This window comes from Triplophysa rosa, linkage group LG4 (assembly GCF_024868665.1).
Source record: "Triplophysa rosa linkage group LG4, Trosa_1v2, whole genome shotgun sequence".
In the NCBI taxonomy this organism is placed as follows: Eukaryota; Metazoa; Chordata; class Actinopteri; order Cypriniformes; family Nemacheilidae; genus Triplophysa; species Triplophysa rosa.
Genome location: NC_079893.1, coordinates 23,805,493 through 23,832,725, shown reverse-complemented (window position 1 = coordinate 23,832,725; position 27,233 = coordinate 23,805,493). Strand labels below are relative to the sequence as shown.

Genomic DNA, 27,233 nt, shown 5'->3' with positions numbered 1-27,233 from the left:
GTTTTGACTAGAAGGGATACAGCTACCTCCACTGGGCATGCGCACTTCAATACCGCATAATTTTTGTCACGCTGAAAACAGTTGATTAATATTTTTTATTATTGTAGGTTTAGGGTTGGGGTAGGCGTTCGCTAATGTAATTTATTGTTATTATATGGCGAGATTTTGCACCTTTTCCGGCCGTAGCCGTATCCGGCACTCACTAAATCCTTGGTGTTTCGAGTCAGACGTGATCACCCAAACGTGTTTTTTCGTCAATTTTAACAATCATAGGTAGTTTAGATGGTTAGAGTAAGGTTAGGGTTAGGGTGTGGGTTAGGGTAAAGGTTTCGTAAGACTTGAAACACCAAAGATTTAGTCAAAACCAACAAGCCACGCCCACGGATCTGACTCGAAACACCAAGGATTAAGTGCGTGCCAGCTGTATCCCTTCAACAACCATTTTGGAGCGAATGAACCGGAAATCGCTTCCGGGGTTTGCGTACAAAAAATACGTCATCTGTGAGCCGCCCTATTGTAGTTATCGACGGATGTCCGATCCAATCAGTGGCTTAATACGCTAATAACCAACCAGCGCCTACTTCCTGATCTTTTACCCTTGTGTTAAATGAAAAGTTTTACCACCATGTGGAGTTACCTGTGGTCGGTCACGGATGATAATTTCACTGTGGACAACTCTTCAGGGTTTTCGATTGATTGGATTCAAACAAACGCCAAAGAACGTATGACCTTTTGTGAATTTACTCGTTGTTAGCGGGCTAATTTGAAGAAAAATGTAGATTTATTTCACCAGACGGCCCCAAGGAAAGCTCATATGCTGACATGGACTGGGCAAGCCTCGGACGATCTAAGGTAAATAACTGTATATATTTATTAATCCTATTAAAACACAGCGTTCGCTCAGAAGTACTTGCAATATTTTTGTCGCAAAATTCGGTTAAAATTAAATATTAGTATCACTATTTTGTGTGATTGGATAACCATGTAATGCTTCCAGCAAGGTAAACCAATCTTTGTGTCGATGTTTTGACCGGCGTACAGCCTCAGCCAATGGGAGGCTAGTCACGTGGCTAGTCATTGGCCTCTCGCTTCCGCCCCCCCCGTGAAATGACATCAATAATAACCAATGAGGATAAAAAGATTGCGTCACATTCGTATGTAATTGGATGGTAGACCTGAAGTAGGCGGGACTTATTTCGTGGTGTTTTAGTGACGATGTGAAAATGGCGGCGAACGATATACTATATTAACTTTGTCGTGAATACACACAGTGGAGCCGTCTTAATAATGCTTACTTACACACAGAACAGAAAGTTCACTGAGAAGCCTAGCCGGACTACACATTTTAATATTACACAGTAAACGAGGACTATTTTAACGACTGGATTTTCCACACTGTGATTCCGAGTTTAAGTGTTGTGCAAATATGGTTTTATTTCAAACTTGATCGACTGTTAGCTTACGTTGCTCGATAAATATACGCTCCTTACTTCTTGCCTCACTTTTATATTGAAATATGAGACGTACATATAAGCCGTATGTATAATCAAGGCCCTATATCGCTGTGTAATTTTATTTGTGCTACGGCGGAGTTTTTTCCTGCGCTGGTTAACGTTAACGTTAGTTGTTAGCTCGTGTTGATGCTCGTTCATTCTCTACTTCGCGGCGCTTAGCTTGATAGATTAGCATTGCTTTTATTACATCCTTCTTTTTCTAGTTATCTTTAGTGAGAATTCAACGTATTACGAATGTAGTGTATATGTCCAAGTTTATATTAACGAAGTGTTGAGTTAAAAAAAATACAATTTAAACACCGTTTTATTATAATAACGTAGCATTATGTGCTGTGTTCATCTAAAGGATCTTACTTCGGTTTAACGGAGCCTGTAGTAAAGTGTTTTTACGCCACAGTTGTGGTTCTATTAAACGTAATTAACAAACAGAAGTGCGCTCGCAGGAGCGGCACGCGCCCGTGCTGCTGCGGGCAGCGCTCGAGTCTCCTGTCTGACAATGGACGAGTCCAAACCGCGCTACAGCAAGCGATTGGTAAGTGTAGCTTTGTAGATGCTTGAGCGATAACGTACATTATATGGTACACTGTGTTCTCATGATTTTATTCTCACCGGGATGAGTATTTTATTGCACTTTTCAGAAACATTGTGTTGAGGCCGTGTTGCGCCAAAACAGAATCTTAAAGCTGTCAGTGAGATTGTCTCAAAAGTATTTTTTTCTGACAGTTCAGTGGCCAGCTGCATAAACATAGCTGCTAAATTAAGACTGCGTCTTAACTAGTCTCACTGACTAGCAATTAGTTCAAACTTATCAGTCTTATTCTTTAGATTTTAATTAGACCAAGCTACATTTTTATGTAACTGACTTAAAGAAGTTATGAACAGTCTTGAAGAAAAAAATTAGACGACTAACTTGTTAGACTAGGCTAAGCAGTTTATGCAACCGGCCCAGGTCTCATGGAAAGCATGAATGACTTGATACATAAATGTGTTTGCTGTAAAGTGTAAGACCTCTCTTTATAGGTTTCCATTCACACTAATTTGTTGAATCCCTTTATGGGACGTTTGCATAGAAAACAATTTAATGTTGTTGGGAAATAAAGTATTAACCTACCTTGTGTGTTCAGGATGATACAGAGTGTACACGTACACATTATCAGTTTATTAATGAAAATGATGTGTGTGTAAAGGATCAGCATTACACTATATAACCATCATTATCAACCATTTTGCTAATTTATCCACATCATATGTACCATAGTGTGTCTGTTCAGCCCTTTGTTGATTTATTGATTTGATTGACAGCTTTGGGCTAATTAGTTAACATGTTTGAATTGATCATCTATAAGGTGAATCTCTGTGGTTTTACTGTCCTTTTTCCCTTTCCTTTTTTGCACTGGCCAGTGGTCTTAAACTTTTTGTGTAAGACTGGATAGAAACGGGTGTATTTTTGTTTTAGCCTCATTTGTCTCCACAGTGTAGTGTAAACATTTTAGATTGACTTGCTGCATCCCAAGCTTAATGTTAGACTAATTTGCACCATTTGGTTGGTTTGATTGTTGCTGTCTTGAGAATACTTGCATCTGTATTTGTTTTCTTAAGAAACCTTATGGTGCTGATGGTGCGTAAAGGAGGGTTGGCAGGATTGATGTGTGCAGTCTGCCTGTTTTTGAAGATAAGGGGGAAGTGTAGGACAAACGATCGGATTGGTTTAGGAGACCATGTGAGCAGACATGTGGAGACGGGGAGGAGAGAGGGAGGGGGCACTGCAGAGGCGAAAGCATGACCGAAGAGAACAGACGGTAGATTTTCTCATTTTGAAAGGGAGGAAGAAGCACAGGGATGGAGAACGGACAGGAGATTCTGACGCTTGTGGACGGGGGAGTGTTGCTGATGAGGCGGAGGGGGAGAAAGAGGAAGATCAGGGATGAAGATGTGACACTGAAGGTGCGAGGTGTGTAGTGTCTCATTGCCCTCGACGAGGGCTTCTTCCAAGCGCACTGCAGTCTAGGGCCTTGCTTGGAGAGGATGGAAAGAAAAGAAAGAGGGTGGATGAATGCCTGGGGTAGAGAACAGAAAAACCGTGTTGTGGTTCTTTTGGCATCAGTTGCATCATCTCTTATTTATCTCATTGAATTACATTTCATTTCAGTTAATTTGATCTGTAATGTTTGTGTGTGTGTTTTGTCCTAGTGAAACCATATTGGTGCCAAATGGGGACACGGTGCAGGAAGGCTAATGGTAAATCTTAGTGATATGAATTTCATTTTAAATGCACATTTGCTGCTTTAGTCAATGTGAGCATTTGTGCTATGAATAGAAGAACTATGAAATTTGAGAGAGGCAGACTGACATCCTCGTGTGATGCCCAGAGAACTGAAAACGCAGCATCATTGACTAGGGATGGGCACAAGTAGCCAGCCGAGTGCATGGGAAGATTCCAGTAATCGTGGAATCGCGATAATTGTGAATTTTTCTATTAATTTAAAAACATCTTTTGATCATATTTTGATGATGTGCTTATAACCTTGTTGTCCAATTAGGAAGGGGAGTAGGGGGTACACGCAGATGGTACCCGGTCCTGTGTTTAAAGACAGCTAGACTGAGGGAAACTAATGGAATAGAACAGAACGCAGTGGTCTTCAGACAGAAAATTACAGTATTTTTAACTTCATATGATTTGAGATAACAAGCAGAGACATAATGCAACCTCTGTTTAACAACAATTCAAAATATAATGCAGATGGTGTTGCTTCATCACCCCAGACTTTGAAAGAAGACTTGCAAAATGCACAACCCCTTGATTGACAAGTAAAAAAGAGTATCATCGTTTAGGAGCTGACTAAGATTATAAACAGACTGCAGTGAGTGTAGTAGAAAAGTGAGTGGGTGATTTTTCTGTCATATACCTGTACCTAAAGTGCGTTAAAATAAGCAATGAACGTTGAGTAATCAGATGAGTAGAAGAGACTTAATTGTGAGATTTAGTTTAAGCTATTGCATATCATTAGAATACGTTTAAATTTTCTTTAGATGCACATGATCAGTTCTGCATAGGGAAGAGGATATGCCGAGGACTAGCAGCAGTGGTAGGTTTTTTAAGATACTGCAAAGTCATGCCCAATTCATTTAATCGATTTTCACCCCCCTGTTTTTTTGGCATTGTGTTGGAGAGGGTGTGACATCATGGCTTGTGATTGGCCAGCAGTCCTGCATCACTATAGAGACATTAAGGGCACAGACAAGGGCAAGCAGGGGAAGGTCCTGTTGTTTTCTTTGAGTGCATGCTTATATTGCGTGCACCTGTCCTTGTAATAGTGTAGTGGTGCATTTCAGCCATTATGCAACCAATATGCTGCTTTTTTTGTAAAAGGCTTTTTTTAGTTATTCAGATAGTAGGTACAGAAGCGAGTGCCAAATTTGCTTTTAATGCACCCTTAGATTTAAACCATTAAAATACCAGGTGTATGGTAAAAAAACAGACAAAACACTAAACTTATGCATTTATTGGACAAAATTGTATAGCAAAAAAAAAGAGAAACTACAGCATAACAGGGAATAGCTTTGCACATGTGTTGTGTGCAGTATTTTACCAAACCTCCTAAAAGTGCTAATCTTAAGTAATAGAAAGAATAGCTAAGATGTCACTTTCCCTACATTTTTTGGCCACTTCTGTATCTGAAAAACTACATGTTCTCAAATTTGACTAGCTAACTAAACAATCTTAAGAAGGCTAGTGCATTTAGACCTGTTTGATCATAGTAAACCTGTTTACATTTTACATTTATGCATTTGGCAGACGATTTTATCCAAAGCGACTTACATTGTAAGTCGTAATATACATTTGTTTCTGACTGTATGCAATCCCCTGGGATCGAACCCATGACCTTGGTAGCGCCATGCTCTTACCACTGAGCCACAGGAAAGCAATGTTTATGCTGAGTGACTGTTTTGCAGGGGATGAAGACTTATTCGAGAGGGTTTTTAAGAGCATCTTAAGCATGATGTTGATCCAGCGGAGATATTTTATGCTCTCAAAGATGCTTGCTTCAAGGCTTCATCTCTGGCTGAGCTGACTGACAAATATTTTGTGTAATTCAATCTTAAAATTTTTAATTATTCTTGGCCGATTCCGGTTTCCGATTTTATTATAAGTGAATCCTGCCGATACCGATTTTATATCCACAAACTGTAATTTACAGTATATAAATCCATATTTACTTTTCATTAAATATCGGTATCTTCTCTCACCTAAACAACTCTTAAATTGAAGAACTCTGTGACTGAAAAGAATTAGAAATAATAAATATAACTAAACAAATGTCACTTAATTAAACCTTTTCTCTTTTGTACTCATCTCACAAAAGTCCAAGATTACAAGCCTATGATTTGATATGATGAATAGTACTTTAACTTTATTTTTGTCTGTTCCTGTTTATGAAACTAACATTGCTTTTTTTCTGAAATGTAAAATAAATTGTCTTTATCTTGGGTCTGTACTATTAAAAGTGGGTTGGTTCATTTTAGCTGCAACGTCAATAAAAAGGAAAAAATCTTATAAATTAATTCTACTCTAAAGATTTATATGTATCTTCACATTTCTTGTGTTGGTAAAGAACTGAATCAGATAATCAAATATATGGGTTAATTTATTAAATTTTTATATTTTGGTCTTTAAAAACAAGTAGAAGTCGTGCGGAATGTAATTTTACCTAAGTGAAAGTATCATAGTTTTAACGTAAGACAAGCAATCAGGTTGAATGGAATTTACGTTTGTTTTACACGGAGTGACCGACTTCAACATGAGTATAGCAAGTGTCAGAGTTAAGCATCACTATTAGCAGGGATGCACATAAGTTTTTCTATCTGGTTCTCACGAGAGCACCTGGGGATTCGGTTTGGTGCTCACATTGCACATAGTGTGACACGTTATATTTACCTATTAAAAATAAAAAGTAAAAAAGTAGTTACTTTTTAATGAACAATAAACAAAATAATAAAGTGGGATAATACTATATTTATATTACTCTAAAGTAAGGCTGCAGCTATCGATTATTTTAGTAATCGAGTATTCTACTGATTTTTCCACCGATTAATCAGGTATTCGGATAATAAGTACATTTTCTTTATTAAAGAGCAATACTAAATATACAAGAGAAAATAAGACAGGTCTCTTAAAATGAACAACTAATTTGTTTCCTTTTTAGAAAAATTAACATATTTATTGCTGAAATTGCAAACATTCATATCTGTGAAAACTAAACCCATTTAGTACATTCCATTGCCATATTACATTCAAAATGCAATATAGGCCTAATACAAATGTATAAATATGAAACATTAATAAAAATAGAAAGAATAATTTCAAAGGTAAACAACTAACTTCAGCTCATGCATGATGCATTTAGTTTATCTAAATTAGTTTTATTTTTATTTTTTATATTAAATAGTAATATATTTGTCCACATAAAAATACCGACTTACCCGGAATTTTATTTTGGCAGGTCATCGGAAGACGCTTATTTTTTTGTGTGTTAGATTCACTCAGTAAAATGTTCTGAAACAAACTCTCAGAGCAACTCTGGAAATGAAGTTCATGTGTTCATGTCCTCATTCAGCACAGACGCAGACAAATTTATGAGCATCAGGCGTGTAGCATGTTAAACTGTGCAGTTCATTCACTCAGACACGCAGAACAGACAGATGAAACATGAACAGAGTTTAGCGGGCTGTGCGTCAGTAATAACGGTCCGTGGGGAAATGCAGCGCTCCGTGTGTACTGTAGTTAAATGGATTAAATGAGGCTTCGAGGCAACAAAAATTGCCTCGATGATTTTTTTGTATTCGAATAACTCAAGTTACTCGAGGAATCGTTTCAGCCCTACTTTAAAGTACACTTAAAATACAATGATAATGTATTTCTTCTTGTTTTTCTTTTTACATTAGTAAATATTAATTTTCAACACCAATTTTGAAACCTAAAACGACAACCTTTTTGGTTTTTGGCAGGTTGCTGGGAAGTGCACTTGCGAACGCACATGGAGACTTGCGGTGCAGAGCGATCGAGTATAGCATAGAGAAACACAGGCTGCGTGCAAGTGTCAAGTTTAAACAGCTTGTCCTTTTAGAAAGTTTAAGAGAAGCGGTGTTTTGGTAGACGTGCAGCGCAGTGCAGTGCAGTTCCAGACATTCACAGAGGCAGCGCGTGACGCGCTTCTCTAGTAACGAAAGCAGAACCAACAAAGGCGGAGCTACCAATACTCCGTTTTTCATCATTTACACCCAGGTCCCGTTTATCACCGGGAACAAACGAGATATCAGTAGTTTTAGCAGCATTCAGTACAAACGGAAATCTTACCCAGTATTACATTTAGTCGGTCTAAAACAGTGATTGTGCATCAAAAGTTTTCAACCATGTCAGTACGCAAATGAGCGTTCTAAATTTATTTACAGAGCGCATTTTTAATTTTGGTCGCACCTGCGCACCACTTATGTGCATCCCTGACTATTAGCATACATACCCCAAGTAGACGGAGCAACGAGAGATGAACTACAGTGCACCTTTTTGTCTGAACAGTACATGATGCTGTACAGATAAGCATCATGTGCAGTCAGCGGATATGAGAGATGCGTGTCAGTCAGCAGAGACGAGCCGTGAAAGACGGGCTGTGCACATTTACATGTGCAGGGAAGAAAGGGAAACATGTTTTTGAGCACATTCACACCCAGTTGTAATTCAGGTAAAAATATTCTCTGAATGCGCCACGTGAAATGTGGATTCTGTCTTCTGACCTTGCTTTTGATAAACGTGTGAGGGAGAGAGACAGTTCAGAAACCGACGTGTTCGACTTCATTAAGCGCCGGCAGAACGATCGAAATATGACATCAATTTTCCGTCAGAGCATTTTAAAAGCATATGGAGCAGAGTCTGTCCCACGATGCTTTTATGCAGTTAGGTCTGCGCAACACCAAATGAAGTCAAACGCACACTTAAGTTTGGAGACAGAGGGAGTGCACGAGCTCTCTGCTCGCTCTTTCCTGCACTTATCACAAGCGTGGCATTCACCACTCATAAATCACATTAAATATTAAAATGATTCTTTGGCGGGGCAACTCGCACCAATGCGACCCTGTGAAATTTTACTTTGCACCTTACCTTATCGCATTTGAGACCATTTTGGTCACAGTCTAGAGCCCTGATGGGGAATGGGGACATCAGATGATGGTTTAAGCTTCATGGTCGAAAAAGATGTCTAATGTAACATTGCTAACATTGTTCTAAATTATAAATTAAGTGCTCAAGCGCATGCATAATGCAATCCACTGTGGCACTTCCACCACAAGTTATGATTATATGTCTCAATTTAATAATTCACTAGTGAAACGAACCAAATCAGCAAACAATAGCCTATAATGTGAAAAACAAGTATTTTCTTCAAAAACGAAACTGTAGCTATATTTAAAAAGTAGAATATAAAATGGTAGATATAAACGGATAAATAAAAATCCAGCAAACTGAATCACTTAAAAGAAAACGTATAAGTGAAAATAATCAAGCCGACGGCCTTGAAACGAAAGAAGACTCCCAGGTTAGAACCAAAAAACTAGGAATAAATAAATGTATTCAATACATTATATAAACAAATAAATAAAATATATAGTAGTAAGTAAACACTATAACAATATATACCATTAACTTAACTCGCCTCACTTTTTCCTGCGGTTTCCATGTCTACGCCATCAGTGTGCTTCTTCATAAAGATGGGCTCACCGGCTTCACGGAGCTCAGCCTTCCCAACAATGCGACCAAACCCATGTTCCTACGACATTCCAAAACACTAAATGATCGGTATACACCATATAATAAAGCATATTATGCGAAGAAAATTAAAAGCCCAGAACATGAATGCAAAGCGCTTACACTTTGTCATGTGATCCTTTATTGATGCGCTTTCTGTTCAAGTTCTAGGCTCTTCTACATTTTTCCGCATAATACGCTCCATTAAGGTGTATACTGAATTTGATCTTAATGGACTAAGCCACATTTTGCAATGTCGCAGGAACCCAGGTTTGTCCGCACCGCGGGGAAAACTGAGGCTCCGCGTCCCACCCACAATAAAGCCGATGTGGCTGGACTGCCCCTAGAAGCGCACTGATGTCAGACATGGAAGGGATGCAGCGCATGTGCTTAGCAGATCTGGCAAAGTTGGATTGCATTCCTCATTTTTTAGCTACCATGTTACTCTTACACCCTTGGACAAATAAACATTTAAACATGCTAATAATAGCATGCCTTTATACAAGTTAACGGTAGTGTTAGAGCGAATGGCTATGTAAAGCGACTAACATGGTGCGTATACACTTTTAAAATAAGCAGACAATCAACTAATTAAATTTGTTCGAAAAAGTGTCTTCTAGTCGAATAAAGAAAAGTAGACTGTAAGGGGGCAGCCCTACTGAGATTGATTTTTTTTTTGTTACAGCGGTCTGGCACACGGCGACGTTACCAGGACGATGGCATTTCTGACGACGAGATCGATGGAAAGAGGACATTTGATCTGGAGGAGAAGCTGCATAGTAACCGCTTCAGCTCCGACAGGGTCAAACGCATGGAGGGCAAAGGTCAGACACAGACTTTTACAGCAGCTATCATTTTCAAAGATGATACCATGTGTGTGTATTTGTTTATTTTCATCTCTTGTCTGTTTTGTTCAGATTTCACCTACGAGTACATCCAGAGAGGGGGGCTCAGAGACCCCATAGTCTTTGAGAGACCTGACGGGCTTGGCATTGTGTAAGAGATTGCATCATTGTTTTAAAAAAAATGTTTAATTGAAATTTACCATTTTTATTACTCATTTTCATATGGCATGTTTTGCATTTACAATTCATCTGCATTTCTGTGTATATTTCCAGAATGCCAGATGCAGACTTCGGTGTGAGTGATGTAAAGATGTTTGTAGGTAAGTGTTTGTTGTAGTCGGTGTTGGTGAATTTTATGTTGACTAAAATGAGTTTTAAGGGTAGCTATGGCATAGTTGAACCCGGCCTCTTTTGTTATCGGTTTACAGGAAGTCGACGCATAGTTGATGTAATGGACGTGACTACTCAGAAGGGGACAGAGATGTCAATGGCCCAGTGGTGTCGATACTATGAGACTCCGGCTTCCCAGAGAGACAAGCTTTACAATGTTATCAGCCTTGAATTTAGCCACACTAAACTAGAGAGTCTTGTCACGAGACCTGCAACGGTTAGTACATACATTAAGTATTAACTAGGGCAACCAACCACTTTAACTACAATTATTTTACACCAACAATTAACAATCATGGACCATGTTTTTTCCGTTGTGATAGGTGGACATGATTGACTGGGTGGATAACATGTGGCCACGGCACTTAAAGGAAAGACAACGAGATTCCACAAATTCCATTATGGAGATGCAGTACCCAAAAGTGCAAAAGTAAGTGTTTCTGCCATTTTACCATATAATCTCAATTTTAAGGACCAATGTATAATTTTTTGGAGGATTCATTGACAGAAATACAATATAATATATAGGGATGTTCATTTCGATTAATTTCCCTAACCGAGAACCGACACTCGTTATCCGAACATTAACCGTTAACCGATAAGATTCTAATAATAAACTGCAATTTAAAAAAATACATGCTGCGTCTCATTTCGAAGGCTGCGTCCTCCGGAGGTCGCGTTTGTCCGCTGCATACGCCTTCACATGCGACATCCGGAGGACGCAGACTTCGAAATGAGACACAGCTACAGTTGACGAGGGTCTGTGACACGTTAAATATACAAACATTTTTTTCACCGATTTATTTTAACATGCAAACAGCAGCATAATGAATACATCAACAACAGCACCTGCATTCACATATTATCACATTTTCACTAACCTGCGGCGTTTTGGACAATGGAGAAAAACTAAAATAATATATAAATCCAAAGCATAAAATAAACAGGCAAGAAAAAAATGAATTAATTAACAAAATATGACAAAACGAAAACACCGAAGAACCGGCAAAGTTTATATCCGTCAGAAAGTTTTTTCATCAAATAAAAATAGCAGGCCTACCTCAATCCAAAGCTTGGAGTTTTTATTTAATAACGTAACATGTTTACGTGTTGTGGTGACACTCTGGAGCTTGTTGACAATTAGACCCGCGGCAGAAAACACCCTTTCAGATGGCACGGATGTCCCGGGAATGTAGAGATAACGCCTCGGGAAGCGCGTCACATTTGCTTTCCACCAGCCAGTCTTAGCTAAACATGTATAAATCCGATATGCTATACCACCCAAAATACAAACATTATTTTTTACTTGTATTTCACATTCGTATTTTTACGTCAAGTCCAAAAGAAGGCAGGGAAACCACCGGTCGCGCCGTTTTCTTCTCCAAAGCGCACAGGCAGCCGATGCTAAGCATCCATGAGGTAAGTTTATGTAAAGGATAAATTGATGGCTAGCACCAAAATTCCCTTGCAGTAGCTCAGCTATTAGCTTTGCTGAGCCGTAGACAAGCCGGGAAGACAGAGAATGTCACAGCGCATTGTGAGCGCGATTGTCCTGTGTCTACATTTAAAACCAAGAACTTGAGCAAGGCTGCCAGTGGCACTCCGTTTGGCGGAGTAAAGCCCTGACAAAGGTGGCCTCAACAATCAGATGAATTACACGTGTCCTGTTTCATCTACTTTTAGTCTCCGCTTTGGCCGCATGAATTTGGTTATAGGCCTACTCTCTGACTGCTATAAAACAAAGGTACGCAGTAATTATTATTAGTGTTAAGGCTGTAAGTTAACTTTTTTTGCACATAGCACTGGTGCAAGAGAGGTTTAAAGCGGCCCTAACACACACGGTTTCTGCCAATCTCATATTAATCTTGAGTACCTATTGAGTAGTATTGCATACTTCGTATCTTCAAAGAGTATATAGTTTGATCACATTTATAAAAAGTAGATACAGCTGTACGATTATTTCCGAAAGCATACGACGCGTGCGGGGGGGGCAGGCTGAATTAAAGCACGTGCGCACCCATTGCCAACAAAACGCAGACATCAGTTTCACTCACCGCATGCGGTTCATGTCCGGCATATTTAGCGCTGGGATGGCTCCATATATCAGTTTCAAATCTCCAAATCCAGCGTTATATCCACCGTTTATATAACATTCATCACCCAAATGCAGTGAACAAACAAACACCTGAACTTCACCAACATATGCTCTCTCTCTCTCCTGCACACAAGTGAAAGTGACGTCTGCGCATGCTCCTTCTTGCCGCGTGCTTTTCCGGGAGAATTGTCCAATAAGGGACTAAGAAAAATTGTTACGAAACAGTTTTATATGTTCGAAAAAACTTTCCGAAGCCTGTGTGATCGCTGGGGGAGTGTATCGAGCACAGAAATACTACGTAATACGCCCAACTCGTTTTTTGACAAGTTGACCATGTTAAGCATGAGAAGACAACACGTTTAACATTGTAAAGAAGTCAGAATGCATGACACACCATTGCAGCACCCCTTTAAAGTTTGGTAGCACAGGCCAAACAGTAGGAGCAAAAGTATAAATCGTCTGATGTCATCATTAAACAGAGTATGCAAGTGCAGTTCATCATGAATAGATGGGTAACTGACAAAAGACATTAATTTTAAATACAGATGGGTAAATTAGGGCCATATCATTTTTAGTTAAATTTGTTTTATTTTTTCTAAGTTCTGTGTTTTTCCTTTTTTACTATACAATAGTGGTATATTTGTCCACATAAATTACTGTAATCTACTATAGTATTTACTATAGTAAACTGCAGTAAAATTCTTAAATTCTATAGTGTTTTTGAACCTTACTATAGTATACAGTAGGGATGTAACGATTCACCGTGAGCCGGTTGAAAATCGATTATAATGCATGACGATTCAAATCGGTTGAGGTGTGAACTGAATCGCGATACATTTTTTGAACAGCAGGGGCCGCCATGTTCACTGCAAACCTACACGTGGACATGCTGATATTTCTTAAATGAAAAAAATCCAAGAAAAGCACAGACAGTATTAGTTTGTTTATATTAAAGAGACTTTTTCTATTATTAATTTGTTATAAAATTGCAGTTTAGTTTTGTTATTTAAAATAAAAGATAATTTTATTATACAAAGAAACGTGAAGCATTTAAGAAATAATGCAAGGGAAGTTGTTCATTTCTAATTTGTTTCAACTCATTTTGTAAAAATAAATCGTGAGTAAATCGTGAATAAATCGCATCGTGAGATCAGAATCGTGAATCGCATCGCATCGTGAGCTGAGTGAATCGTTACATCCCTAGTATACAGTGTTTATCAATTTACTACAAGGGCACTACAATTTTCAATAGCAAATACTATAGCACACTACAGTGTTCAATTTAACGGGACTTTATTTTGACAGGTCTTCGGGGAAGACGTTTGTGTTGCCAATAGCTTCACTCAAACAGTAAAACACTCGTAAAATAAACTCTTGAGATGACGTTCATGTGTTCATATCCTCATACAGTGCAGACGCAGATAAATCCTCGACCATCACTTGTGTTCGTATGTTAACCCTTTAGGCCCAGGGTTTTTTGGAAAACATGCTGGATTTTGACATCAAGATTTCAAAAGCTTGTGGCTTGAAAGGACTTAAAGATAGAGATCTTCTGTAAATTAGAAAAATGTTGGGCATGACCAAAAGTTTATGTGGGGTGTAAATATACTCATCTAATTGCATATTATGACTCATCCGGGGCGGCCAATTGAATTTCATAATATTCACGAAATAGTAGATATTGAATTGATGTTTGAACTTATTTGCATGTTTTTTTTTACTCTTTGATCCTTATTCCAAATGATCAGGAAAAGAGGAAATCAACAGTAAAACTATTAGTAACTATAGTAAAATTATTACTATATTACTGTGCCATAGTAAAATGCATGTGCCTATTTTTTGATCAGTTGACCAGCTATCTGCCCAATCAGCTGCCTTACCTCTAGCAACAGCTCTCCTATGGACACTAGACCAGTTCACCCCTGCCACCCCCATCTCCGTTAGGCAAAGGGTCGAAATGACACTTCATGGTTTAGGGCTGTTCACGATTATTAAATAATCGTCTCATCGCGATTGTTTGACCTCATCGCCATGGTTTCAGATCATCGCAATTATCGCATATCTCTATAGAAGACACTAGGGGGAGCTGTAGCGCATCTGCATATTGCATATTTTATTATATATATTGTAACTAAAGCATGGTAATACTTGTAAAATGTACCACCACAACACAATCACTTAAAAAAAAACTAAAGCATATATCATAAAAACAACCTGCAGTACAATTTAATATTATTTCAGTGTGAAAACCAGTCTACCAAAATCTCATTAACATAGAAGTAAACTTTTTTTCTAGTCTTGCAAGTGAGAAAAAACAGACTAGAAGCTTTTCTATGACTGATAGCATTTTAATGGTGGCTTCAATTCACTCCTGATCAATTTACTTCATTTACAAGTATTTGGCGGTTGTATTATTGACAGGTAAAAGCCTAAACCTTCAGTATGATGACCCAATTTTTTCCGATGTATTTCCAAGAAAAAGAACATAGTCTTTATATTCAGAACAATATGGTCGTTTCAAAGCTGAATAAAAAATGTATGAGAATTAAAAGTCAAAGCTCTTAAACAGACAATTAATCGTCATAATCGCAATGATTTATTAGACAATTAATCGTCAGCCAAATTTCATAATCGTGACAGCCCTACTCATTGTGCTTCGTGAACATTCGTGCCTTGCACGGCAGCACCATTGCGCTGCACAGCTGTACCGGGAGACGCGCGGTGATTCGACCGATCATGATTTCCAAAAGGCAAATATTCCCCTTCAAAGTCAGAATCGGCAAATAACATTCGCAACACACCCTCGCGGTACAACCTTTTATTAGCAATTTGGCAATTTTCTCAAATCTCACAATTTACTCTGACGCTCTGAACTGAACTGCTTCTGCTTCAATGACACATGATAGCTCACTTGCTCTGCTATTTGCTCGAACACTTTGAATGGGAACATGACGTCATTTTGGTCTAGAATCAAAGTACTACATGTCTGCCATCTAGTGGTATGGAATACAAATGAGATATTACACCATATTAGGATCTACAGCCTATTTTATGAAGTATGATGTCTTGTCGCAATTCTGCGACTTTGGCGCTTAGAGGGTTAAACTGTGCACATAATTCACTCAGACACGCAGAACAGCCAGATGACATTTAAATACCAGGACTCCGCATCTATTTAATGTACACAGACTCAATGCGGTGCTCCGTTGATTATTCACACATACAAACAAACACAACCATGACAAACGCACTTCACACAAACACGCAGCTCTGTCTAATGCACATATTCTTATTATTCTACATGTATGTTGCACTGTTGTTATTTTCTTTTCAAGTTACTTGTCCGGTCGGGCAAGTAAAATTCTCTCTCACTTGCCCATACAAAACATTTACTTGTCCCAGACAAGCGTTAATGTCGAGCCCTGCATATGTTATTGACTAATGTTTTAAATAAATAAGAGAAGTTTAAAACGATGAAATACAATACCACTGTCATTGTATTGTTTATTTATTATTTTCATTACATAAGATTCATATTTAATACTTAATAGTATGGGTGTTTCGAACTTTAAATATTTACCCACTCATGTACGTACTTTACGATCTCTTCTCAGTGAAGCGTAAAGCCGCAATACATAGTTAAAGCAACGCTAGGGAGTTTTTCGACCTTAAAATAATCTCTCTAAAATTATTTTAGTGGTAGGACAACTCTTAACTGGACGAATTTTGCTGCCGCTGCTACCTAAACAGCCCTCTATCAGCTGAAATCACACTTGTAACTTTGGTGTGTGGGTAGGTGCACAAGCCCCGCCCATCACCTGCTTTACGGCATACATCACGTTTTACTCGTAGCCTGGGTGAAGTTAGCCAACAGCTAACAATAAGACGAAACGATCTAGTTCAACGCAAGTCTCCAAACCATCACCATGGCGAGGCCAGCCTCCTTCTCTTATATTATTGGTGGTTGGCATATCAACTTGGTGCATTACCGCCACCAACTGTTATGGGTGTGTGGAGCACGTCATTCACTTACCCAGCCACACCAAAGCAAACAGAAGATTATACGTTTATTTATATCAAAGGTATATTTGTGTGTTCCCGGTCCCGCCCACTCCTGCTGACATTTGTCCAGTCACGTGATTAATAGTGATTTTGTTTGACCCGCGGGAATCCCCAAAAAATGTCAGCCTCAAAGCGGTATCGGCCGATAATACAGGTATCGGAATCAGGGTGAGCCTTTGGTTGCAATTCGCAACATCACTGCTAGATGTCGCTAAATTTCATACACTGGACCTTTAAAGTCTTATGTTGACTTTATCCTTAATTTCTTTTCTTATCATCTTGATGTCTAATTTGTCACCTACCCCTCTTTAGTCATCCTTTGTTTTTAAAATCTTTTCTGTGTTCTCTGTGCAGGTACTGCCTAATGAGTGTGCAGGGATGTTTCACAGATTTCCACATAGACTTTGGTGGCACTTCTGTCTGGTATCACATACTGCGGGGATGCAAGGTCAGAGAACATGGCAGGATCTTTTGATGCGTGTTGCATTTATGAAAACATTTTTGGTTCAGAATATCAAAAGTCTTGGCTTGGTGTTAGTGAAGCACTCTATCTTTTCTCTGTTCCTCATGTAAGTGATAATCTGAGAAATGACTGGCCTGACTGGCGTTTCTGCTATAGGTGTTTTGGTTAATCCCACCCACACCACAAAACCTGGAGCTATATGAGAACTGGGTGTTGTCAGGGAAACAAGGGGACATCTTCCTCGGTGACAGGGCCACTGACTGCCAGAGGATTAAGCTCAAGCAGGGCTCCACTTTCATTATACCATCAGGTAAGCACTTTGGTGGATTTAACAGCAGTAATTTACAGGGAAATAATTTGAAAGATGATGCTTCTCACAAAGGTTTTACCATGCTGACTTTATAATGGCATTTTAAAGCACAATACACTGCCTGCATGCCTGAAACGTGAAAAAGAAGTTACAGCCCTTTAATGCTGCAAAAAGTCACAAGATTGATGGTATAAACAAATGTAAAGATTGTGCTGTCGTATTTATTTATTCTTGGTGATTAGTTTGGATTTGACATGGCACTTATCTGTGAACTTAAATTAAGAATCTGTGTGCGTTTGTTCATATCTTTGTTTAGGATGGATCCATGCGGTTTACACACCTGTGGACACACTTGTGTTTGGAGGAAATTTCCTGCACAGTTTTAACATCCCCACGCAGTTGCATATCGCCAGCATTGAGGACAGGACACGGGTGAGTCCAACACTCGCTATAGAGCAAACAGTGTTTTTTGTAAAATTACAATGAAAAATGCCCTTTTAAAAAAAACAAAGATTAGTTTCAAATGTAATTGGGAGAATCTAACATAACCTTTCAAGAACATCTTCAGGTCATGTTTCATCCTTAAATAAATGCATAAATGAAAACCTAATAAATATAAATTAGTGTTATTGTCTGATTGTGATTAGCTTATTAAAAACGATATATTTTAAGTATTTATATAGGGTTGTTTTTACGGAAGTAAGCTTAATTGTGCTAAAATAGTCTTCATTTTTTTAGAAGATATGATATTTTTGTGGTACAACATGACCCAGATATTTCTTCAAAAATTTCATCTTTGGAGTGAATCTTATGGAGACTATTAATAATTCTTTCTTCTGGTTTCTCTCCTCCAGGTGCCAGTGAAGTTTCGTTATCCCTTCTATTACGAGATGGGCTGGTACGTGTTGGAACGTTATCTTTACAGTCTAACCAACACCTCCCACCTCATCCCCGAGTACCAGAAATACTCACTTGGGATCGGTGAGTAGATTCACATCCTCATAAAATTTGCAATATGGCTGCTTTAAAGCCCAGATGGGCCCTTAAAGGGATTATTTGCCCAGAAATGATCATTCTGTCATCATTTACTTACCCTCTTGTCATTTCAAACCCGTTTGACTTTTTTCTCCTGCAGAACACAAAAGAAGATATTTTGAAGAATGTTGTTAGCCGAACAGCGTCTGCACCCATTGACTTGCACTGGTTTTGTGTCCATACAATAGAAGTGAATGGGTGCCGGCGTTGTTAGGAACTTTGTTAAAAAAAAATCTTTTGTGTTCTGAAAAAGAAAGTCATACAGGTTTGAAATGACAAGAGGGTGAGTAATTGATAGCAGAATTTTCATTTTTGGGTGAACTGTCCCTTTAAACTCTCTCTACCCCTCTCTTTTCTCTGTCTGATTTTAATACACAGGCTATAAGCAGGAAAGCTCGGGTTGTGAGGTACTTAATGGCCACGCTAAAGAGGAGAGAGATGACAGCAATGTTCCATCTCCTCCCACTGGACCAGGGGTGAAGGTTCACCTGACGCCTTTAGAACTGGAGGGGCTTTGGAACCTGGTGGGGAGGTTGGAGGCTCTGCCTGCACATAAGAAATGTGTGCCTTCAGGGATACACAATGCCGCCGCCCTGCTGCACGACATTCGGGTCAGCTCTCGAAGTCCTACATGGCTATTTTAATGCATTTGCTTGTGTGAAGCTGTTTCACGAGTCGTTAAATGCGACATGAGATGCGGGTTGTTATTGGAATGAGTTCATGTTATGTGTGGGTTATGTGTCTAGTTATGCGTGCTATGAATGTGTTTGTTTTTCCCTTCCAGGCGTTATTGAAGGAACATGCCAATGACACCCCCAAACTCTCCTACACTGGAAAACCTATTGTCAGATGGCCGAAGAGAGTAAGATCACTGAATGAAACTCCTGTTTTTAAGTCAGATGAATACACCTCTGGTGTGGTTAACTATAACAACATTTTCAATTTTTTACAATTTTAACAAAAAAACTAAATTATGTGAGGGTTCAGTTAAATCTCATTCTTATCTCGTCTGTCTTCTCCTAAGCCCTCCTGGTATCAGCCTCCTCCTCCCCCTCCACCTGTTATCCGTCCAAAGCTGGCGACCACGCCAGTGATTGCACGGCCAGTGAAACCAGCCTCCAACATGTCGGTACTGCGACGGCGACGCGTGCGCTGTAAACGCTGCGAAGCCTGTCGGCGCACAGAGTGTGGCGACTGCAACTTCTGCAGAGACATGAAGAAGTTTGGTGGGCCTGGCAAGCTCAAACAGACCTGTGTCCTCCGTCAGTGTCTCGCTGTAAGTCCAAGAGTGTGTGTGCAAATATACTAGTGAGGTTCAAATTTTTAATATCCTTATAAAGTAAAAAAACACATATTTGGTAGTCAGCGCTGTTAATGAAGGCTCAAAATAGATCAAGCTGTAAAGGCAAAGTTCACCTAAAAATTTAAAATCTGCCATCCTTATTCACCCTTATCTAGTTCAAAAGATGTATATGTCTCAATGGTTTGTGTCCATACAAGTGAAGCCAATGGGGGCCAATAAATCAATGGAAGTCTATGTGAGATCCTCACTATAGCAAAACATTCCTGTGTGTGCGAGTTGTCTTTTGAAGCCTTTCTCGGTTTGCATGCTAACATCTCTTTCTCTTGATAGCCTGGTCTGCCGCTCTCCGCTGTATGCGAGATCTGTGGAGATGGAAACCAGGATACTGGCGAGGAGCTCATGGAGTGCTCCAACTGTGCTCAGATTGCACATCCTGGCTGTTTGAAGGTACACCCATTATTTCCTACATCTTAGAATAGGTGGTTGAGTTTGTCATTGTACAGTTATTTAAAACAGAGACCGTAATTGGGTAAAAATTGGGTGATTGACTGTCACGTGCACGAGTTGTCAAGATTTGGACCAGGCTGTTATCTCTGTCTGACAGGTATCAGGTGAGGGAGTGGTGAACAAAGATCTACCCAGCTGCTGGGAGTGTCCCAAATGTGTTCTGGGCAAAGACACAGAATCTGAGGTAGCACACATACACCAGCACAAACGGTCACACAGAGGTTTTCTGCATTAACAAAATGAAAGACACATTTAGAGCTAAGAAGTTTTGAGCTTTTGTTCTAACGCTAGCTTTTGCAGACCTGCATACATACACACAGTAGTGTTGTCACGATATTGGAATTTCTAGCTTCGATTCGATACCGATATTCGATTTTTGATACCACGGGGAAAAAACTACCATAACAATAAGGCCCTTAATTTTTTTAGTTTTAGTAAAAGTTCAATTGAACAAGACTAGACAATGAGGTTTACATTATTTATTAATTGTTAAACTAATGTTAATTTTACTATCATTAACTATTTAAAATCAAAGTTATATTTGTCAGTATTAATGGACCAGAGCTTACATAAATAGTTGTATTTTTTAGCTAACATTTAAAAGAGATTAATAAATAATTGAGAAAATGTGTTGCTTATTCATTGTTAATTAATACATTTATATGATTAACAAATTTTAATTAGGCTTTTATTCACATATAATCATTGATCAACACATAGAGTCACAAACACAAACTGTAAACGCAATAACTATTGCGGAGACTCCGCACTGGCCATCTTTCTAACATAAACGTTTAACCAGGGCGTATGAAACGAGTGGATGAAATTAATGATCAGCGCACATACACGGAGCACTATGGTAAACATGGGAAGCGTAAACGAGCGCGCACCAAGCGCCAGATGTGTTACTGAGACTCTGCACTGGCCGTCTTTTCTAACATTAACACTATTTAGGTGCAGCAAACGAGTCAAGTCTGTGAGAGGAGGCGGGGCTCTGTTGTCACTGCGTTCACGTGCGGTGTGTGTCAACTCGCTGTCGGGAAAAAAAGAGAGAGGGGGAACGTGCAGGTGGTATCGATACGTGGGACATGCGTATTGGAACGTTTCAGATTTTTCAGTATCGAAATATCAATATTTTTGACAACACTAATACACACTCTCGATCACAAGGGAAAAGCTGCATGGCGACAGCTTACTGTGTCGTCCACACACACGGGTCTATGTGTGTAACTGTAATGCCTGTTTTCCTGTGTGCCAGTCGTCAGGCAGCGGTGATGACATCACAGCACAGGATGGGTCAGGGGGGCTCGGGGGCGAGGGCAGGGCATGGCACGGGGTCGGGCGGCCCCCCTCTTCTCTCTCCCACGGGTCGCTCCAGAAACGGGCAGCGGCCCCTGAACAGCGGCTCAGGAAGAGGGTGAGAGGCTCCTGCGCCTTACTCACGCCATTGCTGCCGCACGCACAGCCGCTCTGCCTGCCTTCTGTACTCCTCTCTCTCTCTCTCTCTACACTTTCACATTCCTTCCCAAGCTTTTTTGCTCTTTGTCTTGCGCTTCCTGCTTTGTTCCTCCTTTTGTTTTTGGCCTTCTTTTGCCGTGTTTGTGGCCTGCCCTGTTTCATCATCATGGTGCCCTGTTTCATCATCATGGTGCCCCATCACTGCCCGGACTGACTGAGGGCTTCAGATTCAGCTTTTGTGTTTGCTGCTTGTGATTCCATGCAGTGTTGCTACTGTGGTATCACTGCCATTTCAAGATCGCATTAAACGTGTGTTTGTGATTTTCTGTTTTGCAGATAAAATTAGAGGGAGCGAAAGCACATGAAAGTAGAAGATTTTTTTATCTATAATTTTTATGACTTTGTGTGGGTATTTGTTTGGTCTCGTGAACATGTTAACAGCAATTCATGTATAATTTTCATACTTGCATCATTTATTGCCCTCGCAAGCAGCTTTTTTATGGAATTTACAAATAAATTCCATAAAAAAAATGAAACCTGAGTAGTCAAAAATCACTGCTGTCCTTCTGAAACCTTGTACCGCCATATTTCTAGATTTTTTGCCATAAATTATTATTATTTGTCACCCTTGCTTGTCAACTTTGTACTTTTTAAATGATTAAATACTGTGTTGTCAGTGTTTGAAAAAGAGCAAGTTTGCAAATCTGAGGTTTCGGAAGGACAGCGAATGATATACATTTTTGTTAAAGTTTTGTTGTAGTAAGTGTAACAAGTCTCTTCTCACTTTCAGAAACGCAAAACGTCTCTTGATCCTCGCGTGGCTAAGATCTACCGGCGTCATGGCATGGATCACGACGATGATTCGGGCAGCGACGACGATGATGGAGACAGTGGGAGAAAGATGTCAATTCACTCCAGGAGCGGCGTCTCCTCATCCCGCAGAGGTTACGGAGCCAGCAGGCGAGGCGCTTGGAGAGGCTCCACACATCGAGGGAATCGAGGAGGAGGCAGCCTGGCAACAAGCTCTCTGAAAATGAGGCGGGGACTCGGGGCGAGAGGAGAGAGGGGGGGTCGGGTTAGGCTTAGAGGAGGATCTCATATGAGGCGAAGACGCTACGAAACAGAGGACGATGATGATGATGACGACGACGACGATGATGAGGATGATGACGAGGAAGACGACGATGAGGAGGATGATAGTGATGATGAGAAAGAGCGCCGATCACGAAGGAGACGACGTAGAGGCGAGGACTACGACGATGAGGACGAGGATGAAGATGACGACAGTGAGGAGCGTGACTTTGATGGAGAGGATGAGGACATGGAGGATATGGATGATGGAGGGGAGGAAGATGAAGATGATGATGAGAACCAATCAGATTCTGACGCTGATCCACCCGTCCTGCTTGTCTCCGACTTGAATGATGACCTGCTGAATGATTCCTACCTGACTGTGACTCTTCAGCGGCCTCCAAAAGCCAAACGTGACCCAGGATCCATCGTACCCAAACTGGAGGCTGCGATGTCTCCCCGTACACCAAACACCAAAACGTTGCCCAGGACGCGGCTCAGGAACAGCAATTTGACACCTGCCGGTAATGGACTGACTCAGTCTAAAGGGCCCGGCCGCCACACAAGGCGGAACTCGAGTCAAGAGGGCAGAGAGAGAGACACTCCATCACCTTCCTCAATGTCTTCTCGTTCTTCTATTTCTCCACCACCTCCGCCTCCTTCTCTCACCACAAGCTCTCCTCCTTCACTTCTCTCTCATCCATCATTCCGGGATGTAGGAAACGAGCGAGGCTGTGAAAAAGACATTTGGGTGTCTGTGTTCCGTTACTTGAGTCGGACTGACTTGGCTGTGTGTATGAGAGTCTGCAAGGCTTGGTACAAATGGTGAGCGTTTATTCTTATGATGAAATGGGGACTTTTACTAAATCTGACAGATTTACAATTTTTAGGGCTGTCAAAAGATTAATCGCATCCATAATAAAAGTTTGTGTTTACATAATATATATCTGTGTACTGTGCATATTAATTCTGTATTTATAAACACAAAAACATCTAAATATTTCCTAAATATATATTTACCAATAATTGAAATTTTATATAAAACGTTTTTTCAATTTTATATTTTTCTGAAATATATTCATGTATGTGTATGTGTTTATGAATACATAATTAATACTGTATGTACCGCACACAGACATATATTATGTAAACACAAACTTTTTTCTGGATGTGATTAATCGTGATTAATCATTTGGTAGCCCTAATATTTACCAATAATTTAAATTAAAAATAAATGTTTATTTTATATTTATCTTAAATATATGCATGCATGTATGTGTGTTTTTATAAATACAAAATGAATATGCACAGTACAGAACAGATATTGTAAGTACTCGGCTGAACAAAATATATAACACTGGCCTAGTGTTTTTTGGATATTTTACTGCAAAATTGTTACAAACTGTACCTTTAAAGTGTTTATCTGACATTTGTAAAAAAAATCTTTATTATTCATCTTCATTTTCCTATATCATTTTTTTTACTTGCTTTTTTTGTTTTACGATTTGAAAATAGTTGCTAATATGGCAATTAAAATTTCAGTCGATACTTGATCATGCAGTGATTGGTTGGTTTACAAAGCGAATGTTACATGATTGGTTCTCTTTGTAGGTGCAGTGATAAGCGCTTGTGGACACGGATAGATCTGAGCCGCTGTCGGTCACTAAGCCCCCAGGGTGTTTTGGCCATCATTAAACGTCAACCTGTGGCACTTGACCTCTCCTGGACACCTGTATCAAAGAAACAGATCGCCTGGCTCATCCATCACCTACCAGGTACACTTTACCCAAATCTTGACTATGAAATAGTCACCTTTATTGTGTAGTGGTGGGTGAAAACTTTGGTCTGTACTTCAGTATACATAAAATATACAAAATACAATAATATACACAGTGGTGAGATTAAATATTACGCTCTCGTTCCGCTTGTTTCTCACAGGTCTGAAAGATCTCATTTTGTCTGGTTGTTCGTCATTATGCGTGTCTGCGTTAAGCTCCCAGAGTTGTCCGAGTCTGCGAACGCTTGACTTGTGTTGGGCAGTGTGCGTCAAAGATACACAAATAAAAGACCTAATAGTGCTGCAAGGTGAGATGCTGCCTTTTTGGGGTATGTTGTGTGCTGAAGTAACTTTTCCACTTTCTTTTCATCATTTACGAACATTCTTTTGCTATGCAGGCAGTGAAAGTCGCAGTCGGCTCAGAAGTTTACTTAATCTACGCTTGTCTGGTTTGGATATAAGTGACTCCACTTTGAAGTTGATCGTCAGACATATGCCTTTACTGAGGCGTTTGGATTTGTCTCACTGCCAGGAGCTCACAGACCAGTCCATCAACCTGATCACGGCTTCTGGGTGCAACACCCGCAACACGCTCAGACAGCTCAATCTTGCAGGTACCCTTGATCTTCTGCCCTGTACATAGTGTCAAATGCCATTTAAACATGACATCACACTGTAAAGGCACATGCAATTATTAATTCTAGCTTGTACTTACTGATTTCATTGTTTCTCTCTTTAGGTTGTAATAAGTTGACAGATGCTTGTCTGTCATATATGAAGCGATTATCAGGTCTGGCTTTGTTGGACCTGCGGGGGTGCAAGAACGTGACTCGCCGCGGCTGTGAAAACTTTATATCTGATCTGTCTTACTGCACTGTCTTCTGTCTAACCGAAGACAAACTCATTCGGAGAATATCATAACGTACAGAAACACAGTCGCCGCAGCTCTGCCATGCGAGCTGACAAGGGCTCCATCCCACTGAACACAGGCTAATATAGCCTGAATGGGAGGATAAGGCTGAAGAAAAGAGAAAGATGGAAGGAAACCGCCACTGATCTAGGTGAAGGGTATAAACAAATGTGAGTGAAGTGTGGAGGTTTGCACTCCTACAACCTACGAGACAGATCCAGATGCATCCAAAGTGTGGCTTTTTTCTTTGGGCATTCAGCCTCATCCAAAGTGACTTCTTTAGGAGATTTCCAAAGCTTATGCCAATGAGCTTGACACTTAATTGAGTAAACGAGGAAGAGAAGATCTAGTGAGAGTTTGGGTCCAGTGGACCTGTTGGCTTCTGAAGAGTTTGTGGAGAAAGATAATGACAGATATGGTGTATACTGCTAATTCTCATCTGCCGCAACCTGTTGAACAAAGAATGTACTGGCATACCCTTGCCATCAGAGTGTGATTATGAATCATAGGTACTTCAGCCTACTAATTCAGTCATACTTAGTGACTTTTGTCTTGGAACACAGTCGTTCAAGGTTTCGCAGCCTTCACATTCGTGGACACACCCTTACGCACCAATGAAGGACTTTTTACTCGTTCCTGCTAAAATCCCTCTTTTTATGTTTTTGTTTATCTTGTCGTTCATCTGCTTGCCGCTACCCCACACAGCCTACCTACTAGCATTCTCACGTCCTGTCTTGGAACGGGTTGTTCATGTTCGGCTGGATTGCCTAGTTAACCTTGGAAAGCTGTAACTTAAATGCAACTTGTAGCACCAAAATAGCAATTATTTTCTGAAGACTTTTAAAACTGGATGTTCATTTTGTTTCGTTTTTTTCATGAAAAAGCAGAAAATAAAAATTGTGGAAAGAAAACATCAAAGCAATTTTAGTCGGTGGGTTTGTGCTTGTATTGTTATTTCTGGTGTTACTTTTGGCTATAGAATGAATACATATTTACGGGTTTATTTACACGTGTTTTTACATACTTTTTTTGGGTGTTATTTTTTTACTTGGCAAATACCGTTTTTTAGATTTAGGTTTTCACATGCTGCTATTTTAGGTTTTGTAAGAAAAACTAGTTATAGCAGTGGAAAAGGTAAACAACTGCCATCAAATTGATTAAATATCAGCATAGAAAGGAAATGACAAAAAGACAGTTGTTTTCCCTCACATACTACAGTATCTAAATGAAGGCCAAAACTGAAATGTTTTATTTTGCGTTTACATAAAAAATCACCAGAAGTGGTCAAAGGGCAAACCAGCACAATATTTGCGTTTTAACCCCCCCCCAAATTAGTTTAAACAGTCAACATATGAGTTGTATGGTATAAAATAGCCAAAACTTTTATTGCACAAATGTGTTGGCAAAAAAGGCAAACTACAGCATATCACAGAATAGGGGTGCACAGAAAATATAGTAGCCTACACATTGACTACAGTTATAGGATGACTGATATCTTATAAAAGCTGAGAAATGTGAGGCTCCATATCTGCAGGCCAGATAACAAAATAAAAATCACCAGAATAATTTACTGTTAGCTAGCTACACAAAAGTGGAGTGAGCTGGACATGGCTTTACTTCTGACTGGTTGTTTCAATCTACATTATTGTACACATAGTCCATACATGTATATTGATGTCTGGAATAAATGAAAGTATG

General features: G+C 39.6%; 1 protein-coding gene across 6 annotated transcripts; it reads left to right on the top strand.

Annotated features, from left to right (window-relative positions):
* The first annotated feature begins 604 nt into the window (after window positions 1-604).
* kdm2aa (lysine (K)-specific demethylase 2Aa) lies at window positions 605-26,475 on the top strand. Of its 6 annotated transcripts, none has more exons than XM_057331174.1 (22): window positions 605-852; window positions 9,995-10,133; window positions 10,227-10,305; window positions 10,428-10,474; window positions 10,583-10,761; window positions 10,868-10,974; window positions 17,056-17,149; window positions 17,321-17,474; window positions 17,791-17,906; window positions 18,329-18,455; window positions 18,888-19,120; window positions 19,294-19,371; window positions 19,534-19,785; window positions 20,143-20,259; window positions 20,417-20,503; window positions 21,578-21,736; window positions 22,114-22,140; window positions 22,568-23,673; window positions 24,460-24,623; window positions 24,787-24,933; window positions 25,024-25,239; window positions 25,365-26,475. In XM_057331174.1, exons 1-22 carry the CDS (start codon window positions 823-825, stop codon window positions 25,544-25,546), a joined length of 3,840 nt encoding a protein of 1,279 aa, XP_057187157.1. In that variant the 5' UTR covers window positions 605-822; the 3' UTR covers window positions 25,547-26,475. The 6 variants fall into 6 exon arrangements, with proteins under 6 accessions (XP_057187157.1, XP_057187156.1, XP_057187153.1 ...); XM_057331173.1 differs by lacking the exon at window positions 605-852 and adding an exon at window positions 1,203-2,046; XM_057331170.1 differs by lacking the exon at window positions 605-852 and adding an exon at window positions 3,274-3,458.
* Window positions 26,476-27,233: the final 758 nt, after the last annotated feature.